Source organism: Aptenodytes forsteri, unplaced genomic scaffold (assembly GCF_000699145.1).
Source record: "Aptenodytes forsteri isolate BGI_AS27 unplaced genomic scaffold, ASM69914v1 Scaffold707, whole genome shotgun sequence".
Taxonomy (NCBI): Eukaryota; Metazoa; Chordata; class Aves; order Sphenisciformes; family Spheniscidae; genus Aptenodytes; species Aptenodytes forsteri.
The window spans coordinates 1049022-1056770 of NW_008795363.1; the positions used below are offsets into that span (position 1 = coordinate 1049022).

General features: G+C 47.1%; 2 protein-coding genes across 2 annotated transcripts in view; one reads left to right on the forward strand and one right to left on the reverse strand.

Moving 5' to 3' along the window:
* Positions 1 to 5083, forward strand: part of TMEM220 (transmembrane protein 220) — a 6590-nt gene extending 1507 nt beyond the window's left edge. The window contains exons 3-6 of the mRNA XM_009280186.1: positions 988 to 1048; positions 3033 to 3156; positions 3960 to 4019; positions 4912 to 5083. Of these exons, the coding sequence (XP_009278461.1) occupies positions 988 to 1048; positions 3033 to 3156; positions 3960 to 4019; positions 4912 to 5044 (378 nt within the window). The 3' untranslated portion in view covers positions 5045 to 5083. The remainder of the gene's footprint in view (positions 1 to 987; positions 1049 to 3032; positions 3157 to 3959; positions 4020 to 4911) is intronic.
* A 482-nt stretch (positions 5084 to 5565) lies between these two features.
* Positions 5566 to 7749, reverse strand: part of ADPRM (ADP-ribose/CDP-alcohol diphosphatase, manganese dependent) — a gene marked incomplete at its 5' end in the record, with an annotated part of 2571 nt that continues 387 nt past the window's right edge. Inside the window, 3 exons of the mRNA XM_019472313.1 lie at positions 5566 to 6772; positions 7029 to 7145; positions 7716 to 7749. The exon at positions 7716 to 7749 is cut by the window's right edge and continues 387 nt beyond it. Of these exons, the coding sequence (XP_019327858.1) occupies positions 6486 to 6772; positions 7029 to 7145; positions 7716 to 7749 (438 nt within the window). The remainder of the gene's footprint in view (positions 6773 to 7028; positions 7146 to 7715) is intronic.

Sequence of the window (7749 nt, forward strand, 5' to 3'; positions counted from 1 at the left end):
CCCATCCGCCCGGCGCCTGGTCCGAACCGGGGCCGCCGGAGGAAACCTGCTCCCTGCTTTTAGCTGAAGAGCAAGCGGGCGCCGGGAAAACAATCTCTCTACGGCAGCGACGGCTGAAATCCGACCGTGCTTCCAGGATCTTCCTCATTTCACCCCAGATTTGCACCTGCCCCCTGCAAAGCATTGGTTCCCTGTGCGGAACACACCAAACCGCTCTCGTTCCTCCTGCCCTGCGCCCGAGACCCCCTGACCGGGCGACCTCCTGTCTCCATCGCCACCTCTGCTTGCCTTGAATCACCAGCTTGGCTGCCTTCTGTCGCCGCTCAACTCGGCACGGCTTCCTCGGTCTCGAGGGGAAATCTAGAGAGAAACCCTCTTCTCTGTCTGCTTTGCCAGCCCTTTCTCGGGCACCTGAACAGCCCAGTGGCCCTGGCCCGGCGTGCGCAGGGCTTGGAGCTGAGGGGCAAGGGGGAACGCCTCTGTGTGTGACAGGAGCTGCTGGGTGGGCAGGGGCTGTTCCCCGCACGTCCCTTGTGCAGGGGGACATCCCTTGTGCGGGTGAGCCCAGCTGACAGCAGCAGGGCTGGGCTGCGGCAGCAAAGGGTGCTCCTGCTCCCAGGGGAGCCACCCAGCGCAGGTGGAGGGTTTGGGGGACCCAGAGAGGGGGTGTCCCCCGTAGGGGCTTTCCCTGGGGGATCAAGGTGCAGTGCAAGGGGCTCTGCAGCAGGCTGGTTGGGCAGCGAGGACTCGGTAACCCAGAAGCTGAGGAACAAGGGCTGGCACTCAGCTGATGATCCAGGATTTTGGGTGGTGGTGGTGAAGATGAGCACTAGCAGTGCCAGGGCATGCCAGAGGGAGAGGGGTTGGCAGCTGTTCTGCGCATCTGACATACTGCTGTGAAGGGGAGAAGCGCTGGTGTGGATGGGCGCTTCTGCTTCCTTATCTTGCTAAGTTTTGCTGCAGAGTAGATTTATGTTTCATTAACAGGTTGTCTACTTAGTGCCAGCTGCCCTGACGCTGCTTGTCAGCATTAACCCTTCAATTACAGGTATGATATTGGTGTGCAAAATAGAGTCTCTGCTCAACTTTTGCCCCTGAAAGGTTTTGGTTTTTTTTAATTGAATCACAGATTAAGATCAGGCCACATGGAAACATGTCCTACTACCTTTTGAGGGCAAAAAGCTGTGGGACCTGCTTCTACGAAAGGTGGTCATTGGTTTAGTACTCATAGTTGGACGTGCTGCAGGTGAACGGAGGAGCCCTGCTACTGGGATGGTCTTACCTTTGCACCCCGATTCCAGCGCTCAAAGCCTGAGTGGATTTCAGGGCTCAAAGCCCCGGCACAAGCCAGGGAGCATGCTCTGAAGCTGGCTCTGGTGTTGACGTTAGCACATTAATTCACTTTGTTTCCTTGTTGTAAAGCTGCGTTTTTGCTTATCTACCTCATACAAGAGCAGCGGAGCTCTGCACAGTCCTTTGAAAGAGCTAAAGGTCTTGTTCGGTATCAAGTACTGCAGCTACCCCACAAAGCACGTGGGCAGTGATGGGGACGTTTAGAGGCTTCAGTGCAGTGGCTGCGTTTCCAAGGGCGTACGCTAAGGGGGCTAATGCCACATCACGTGTTGAGAGAATCAGTCAGATCAGATTTGGTCCGTGACTCCAGAAAATAGTTCATTTTTTGTATTTTCATCAAGTAGAAATAATTTTTAAATAACATTTTATATTCATAAGGTGACTGTATCTTTTCTGGATGAATACTTACTCTGCATAAACCAAAACCACACTTATGCCAAAAAAAGAAAATCTTCAAGAGTGCATGCTGTTGTCACAAATCACACCGTTGCAGTCTCTCGGCGTTCTGGCTACCTTAGGCATATAAAGTGGCAGCATTCATAAAGCCAGAACCCATGGGGGTTGGTTGCCTGTGGTTTTGAACATCTCAGGGGAGGTTTATTTGCGTGATAGGTGTAGCTTCAACATAATGGCATTTGGCTGGCCAAGAGAATCTGCATGTTAAACTCACAAGTAGGTTTTTGTGGCTTGTGCCAAGATCTGTGGAAAGTAAAGATTAAAATAGCACAACTATTGTATAACTGGACATTTATGTAAACTCACCAAGGGATATTTGCCATTCAAGTCTGTGGAAGACCCAGATTCTGCCTCAACTGAGCTGCAGTAAGTTCAGCCAAATGGGGAATTGATTACACCGTTGGGTCGCGCTGAGCTCTTGAATTTTGGCAGCTCATCATCTTTAATGCTTGGCTGGAGGGGTCAGTGCCCAGAAAAGACTGCTTTTAGCTTTTAACTGTTGACATGGCTGAGATCAGCGAGAACTGCCCGTGTCATTTGCTCGCCTCTCCCCCCCGAGCCCCTGGGAATGGACATGGAAAACCACAAGAATCTGTGGGCCCGTTCAGATGTTTCACATTGTCTGCATTTCTCTGTTTAAAAACACTAGTCCCCAGGCAGAGATGTCATCAGCGTTGCTCATCATCACAGGCAAAAGCTCGGGCAGAGGCTTATCAGGGAGTGCGGGGGAAGATGCTTCCTGCAGTGTGCTGGTTGCTTGGTAGCCCTGATGGCTGGCTGGGAGCTGGGGCTTGCTTCCCTGGACTCCGGTGGTCCTCTGGGGTCCTGCTGAGCGTCTGGTTACGGCTGCGAGCTCCGGAAAGGCCATTCCTCCTGCTTAAGAGAGCTTTCATTTGTTATCCGCCTTGTGATTTTTTTCCATGCATGTTGAGTGCTGGAGCCCGTTTTGTTTGCTGGAGAGAATAGGAAACCGTTTTCATTGAGGTGCTGCTGCCAGGAAGTTGCATTCCTAGGAAAGCAAGCCCCAAACCCACTAGTGTTTATTTTCAACAGTACTTTTTAGCAGATTTCCCTAGTCATAAAGATGCTGGTATTAATTCCATCTTCCTGCCTAAGATGTGTGTTTGCTGGAGGCATCTTTTTTAGCGACTCAGTTGCTTTTTGATTTATAGGGTTTACTTCATGCTACGTTGCAGTTGCTGGCGGTCTGTTTTTTCCCTCAGATAATGGTTTTTGGAGGAGCCTCTGTGACCTTCATTCTGCTGGTTGTATTGTTGGGACCATTGCCTTGGCTTGCTCTTTGTTTGCGTACGCTCAAGGAAACATTTTGCACCAAGAGGAAGGCAGGTAAGCAGTGATTTTTATTTTCCCCTGCATGAATTCAGTGTGCCAGGCCATCTCCTTCTGGTGGTCACCTTGCTAAACTTTATTTGCTGGGCTGCTGCAGTGAGTGCTGTTGGTCCAGGGGAATCAAACCAAGGAGGAGGGACTATAGTGCTCCAAACCAGCGATTTGTTGGACAAAACAGCTAAAGGGAGAGCGAACAGTCGTGATTGCTTGTCTGATTGTGGCAGTTAGATTTAACTGGGGGCTGTTCTGGCTTTCAAAGACCAGGGCCCTAGCACAGCGTAACAACTTTGTGTTCTCTTGCTGGAGCTGTAGGAATGGGAATTAATGTTTTAAAAACTCTTGAGGTGATACCATATGCATGTTTATCTGGCACGGGCTGCCGAGTCCTCTGAACTGCCAGGGATTGAGGGGGAGGGAGGATTTCTCACCTGGACGTTTGGTTGTTGCCTAAAGGAGGTGCTTGCACAGTATTGAGGTGAAGCACTGGCAGCTACTGCGGCTGTTTACTGTCTGGAATACCGGGATGCTGCTTTGCTCTGTGTTAATGAGGGAAATGTGCTGTGGAATAGAAGCTTAGCAGGAATTTCTGCAGCTGTATAGCTGGGTCACGTGTGTTTATAGATTTGTGGTGGGAAGCAAAGTTACTCCGTGTAAATACCTTTATAATTATAATCCTAGTGAAATATATTGAACTTCTCCAAAGGAGCAGACACTACTGTTTTGGAGGCAAAATTTGTGTTTTTTAAAATTAAACACCTGCTTGTATTATTTTCTGACCTGTTTTTTGTTTGGCTTTTTAGAGAGTTGTTTGGTCTGGTGATTATTACAATATGGATGAGTCTTTGTCGCAGTTCAGCAAAGTAAGTTTTGTTTCCTTTTTTTTTTTTCTTTTATCTATTCATATGTTCACATTTAGTGACTAGCTTCTTGAAAACACATAGTTGATTTTGGCTGCTTGTTTTTCTGCTTCATGTCACTGTCTGAACCTTCTCAGACACCTAAGCAAGTAGTAGCTGGTGCTACAGCCTGTAGGATCTTGCACAGATAAAAGTCTGTGGGGCGAAAGTAAAGCTACAGGAAACATTTTTTCTGCTCCCCCTGCCATAATGGGCAGGGGACATTCTCCCTCTGCTCCTCCTGCCATAATGGGCAGGGGACATTCTCCCTTTGCGCAAGGACAGCGCACCCCTTCTGTGGATCAGGCTAGTGAGTGTTAGCCACGACATAATGCTAATGAACTGCAAAGCCGTTTCTGCCATTGCTCCCAATTTACAGAACTTTCCAGTGAGGGTCTCTGTACTGGTGTCCGCTGCGTCCACCGGAGCAGGCGGGTGATGCAGGCAGAGCTGGCAGAAGGCTCTGGGTGGCTGCCTGGCTGCAGTGGCTCCACACTTTTCCCCTCCAGCCTCTTCAGAGGACTGTGCTGCAGCAGTTTTGCTAAATTCCTGTTAGCTAGGAGCATGAAAAATCCCAATCTGCCAAACAGTACCTTTGTGCTGGGAAAACGTGTCACAGATGCTCTGGGCAAGCAGGGTGCTTTTTTTTTTCACCTGGTTTATGTAGCCTGAGATGGCAGAAAAACTTTTTCTGCTGGCATGTAGTGCCTCTCCAGTAAAGGACTCTGCTGATGCATCCACAGCAGCTACATTAAGGTGGCCAAAGGCTCTCTGCTGTTTTTCCAACTGCAGCCAGGTGTGAATGTTTCGTAGTAGTCTGATTTGAAGTAGCTCTGTTGCATTTGCTTCTTTATAGGAGTCCACTGGGTGGAGTTCGCTTGATCGCTGCAATCGTGGTCGCCCTCTTCCCCTTTGTTTCGTGGCTGTACATTTATGTGAACAAAGAGATGCGAGCATCTTGGCCAACGCACTGTAAAACAGTGATTTAATTGGGTGGGAGAAAGTATAAAATAAATATTCTGACCTTACTTCCCTTTGCTTTTGGTTCTTTATGAAAGGTTGGTATCAGTTCGATAGGACCCAAGAATGCCTGGCTGCTTCCAGCAGTGCGGTTTGAGATTTGTTAAAAAAATTGAGGAACACTGTCAAATCTGAGTGGAGAATTTTTCTATGGAAACTGTTGTTCAGCTGGCTTCTTCACACATTTTCAAAGTACTGTTGATCTAATGTGTGTTATAATGGTATATTCAAGACATCCTGGCATCCCTGGATCACAACCATTGTTGGAGAGTTGTTTGTTTCAATAAATGACTATTTGCAGCCATAAAACTTCCAGATATCTGCCTGGATAGTCCACTGAGACTAATTGAAAAATGGAGCAGTCTGTATTTCTGTTCCTACACTAAAATCATACGTAGAATATATCTGAAGAAATATTTTTCCTATTACCTTTAACTGAAAATTACTGGTTTTGCAGAGTAATAAATACTATTTTTCTAAAGAAAATTCAATGAAAGCTTCCATATCTTTTATTTTCTGCGAGATGTGTACTCAAGACTGCCACCAGCAGACGTGGTCACTATTACAACTCTGCTTCTCACAGAATTTCTGTTCCTGGAAAGCAGAACCCACACAGCAGCCCAGCAACAGTAAGCACGATCCACCGCTACTAATCCTGCAGAAGGAAGCACAGGTGAATACACTGGACACACAAGCTGGCTGGGAGAGAGCCAGAACAGGTCCAGATGCAGCACAGCAACATGCTTTAGATCCTTCCACATCAGGGCTTCTTCACTCAGTACTGCTGCAGGCTAATACAGCTGTGCACACGTAGATCCCAGCAGGTGTATCTGCAGCATTACATGATGTAGCGTAGATGGTCTCCATTTTCCTTGGGCTTAGCTTTTTTTAAAGATTACTTTAGTCTTTTAAAGCAATGTTAAGAAGACTGCATTAGGCTCCAGGGTGGACTAATTCTGCCTGATATGAGACATTACTGACTATGATGTTAAAAGAAAAAAAAAAAATTGAAATGTGGCTGGGCAGGTATAATTCTGCATGCTTTAATTCTGATTGGTACAAAAAAGTGGCTTTTTTTTGACAATATTCATAATATGGTTTGCATTTTTTCACAGTAAGTAACAATCCGGTCAGGATTGGGTGTTTCAAGTCAACATTCTGCATTCAAGTATAAATATATTTATTTCAAACATGGTTACTGGCCTTCTCTATTCTCCACGAAGAAACTAGGTCTGTTTTTTTTACAGAAACATAATTTCTAAAATTCTGTATCCAAGAGAAAAATGTTTGAGTTAAAGCTATAAGGATCAGCCATGCACATCTTTCTACAAGCAAATAATAAGCTGAATGCCCTATTTTTTTTGTTCGAGTACTTCCTGAAGAAGAGGAATTTGTATTTGCTTACCATTTTCAGAAATGCATAACTCTCTCTGAAATTCTGCCCCTTCCCTTTAGTATCATTTTATCTTCATAAACATAAATAGTTCCAAAGGCATTGCTTTCTGGTGGAGTTTCAATAACCCCCTCCAAAGTCAGATGATGAACTCCGTGAGAATCTAAACAATAGCCACCATCGTGCAGGTGCCCTGCAAGAAAGCAGACCACGCACTGATGGGAATGTATGACTGAAAGGGCATCTTCGTAATTCCAGGCTAGGCAAACTCTGTCTGAAGCATCTGGATGAATGGGCAGATGACCTGCAGTTGAGAGGGAAAGAAGCAGGAGAGCTACTTTAAGTGTAACCAAACTCTGCCTTCATTGCTGGGAAGTTCAGACATCTAAGTGTATACAGAAAGCTCACCCGAGTGTGAGACTTGGTTGCTCTTCTACTTCACAGGTTACATGTGTACCTCAGTGGAGCTACAAAGCTGCTACGTGTTTTCCTCAGCTAACATACATTGGCTACATAACTTTTTTTGCATATATCCCCATATATCCCCCACATCCACCTACCCATAACTACAACTTTTTCTTGGTGTTCATCAGAGAACTTGAGGACTTCATTGAACCAGTCCAGCTGGGCTTGGCTAAATCCTCCGTTAAACTCTACAAACCGAGGTTCTTCGAGTCCTGCAGTGAAGAAGAAGGTTAGGCATAGGTGCATACACCTCTTGTGGCTCCCCTATGTGCTTGCCTTATGCAAGTCTGCTTACGATAGATGATTTACTCTTTTAACCTTTTTTTTTGCATCTCTTGGATCAAAACGCCAGCCTCCTTGGACAAACAAGACAAAATTATTTGTGTTTTTTGGGGTTTTGGTCATGCTGCATGCACAGGATTTCTACTCTTGGGTCTCCCCCCCACATGGGATAGGGTGAGCATCACTCAGTGCTCTGCAATAGCAGCTGCACCAACAGCTGCCTTTTGTTCTGATACCGCAGGGCACACAGCACAACATAAACCCATCCCAAAAGCACCAGAGCAGCATGATGGGTATGGGGGAGCATCTCCTGTGCCCGCCTAGAGACCCACTGACCGGCTCTCAGCTGACAGCAGGGAGGTGGATGAGGTGGGCAGAAATGGGGCACATGCCTCAGCCCCCCAGCAACGAGATGTCAGCCCCGGGAGCTGCCTTACTGCTCTGGGAGGCAGAGGTTCAGCCGCCCGCGCTCCCTGCCAAAGGGTCAAGCCAGGGGGTACCTGCGGGGCTGTTGAGGTTGTCGTTGGGGTTTTT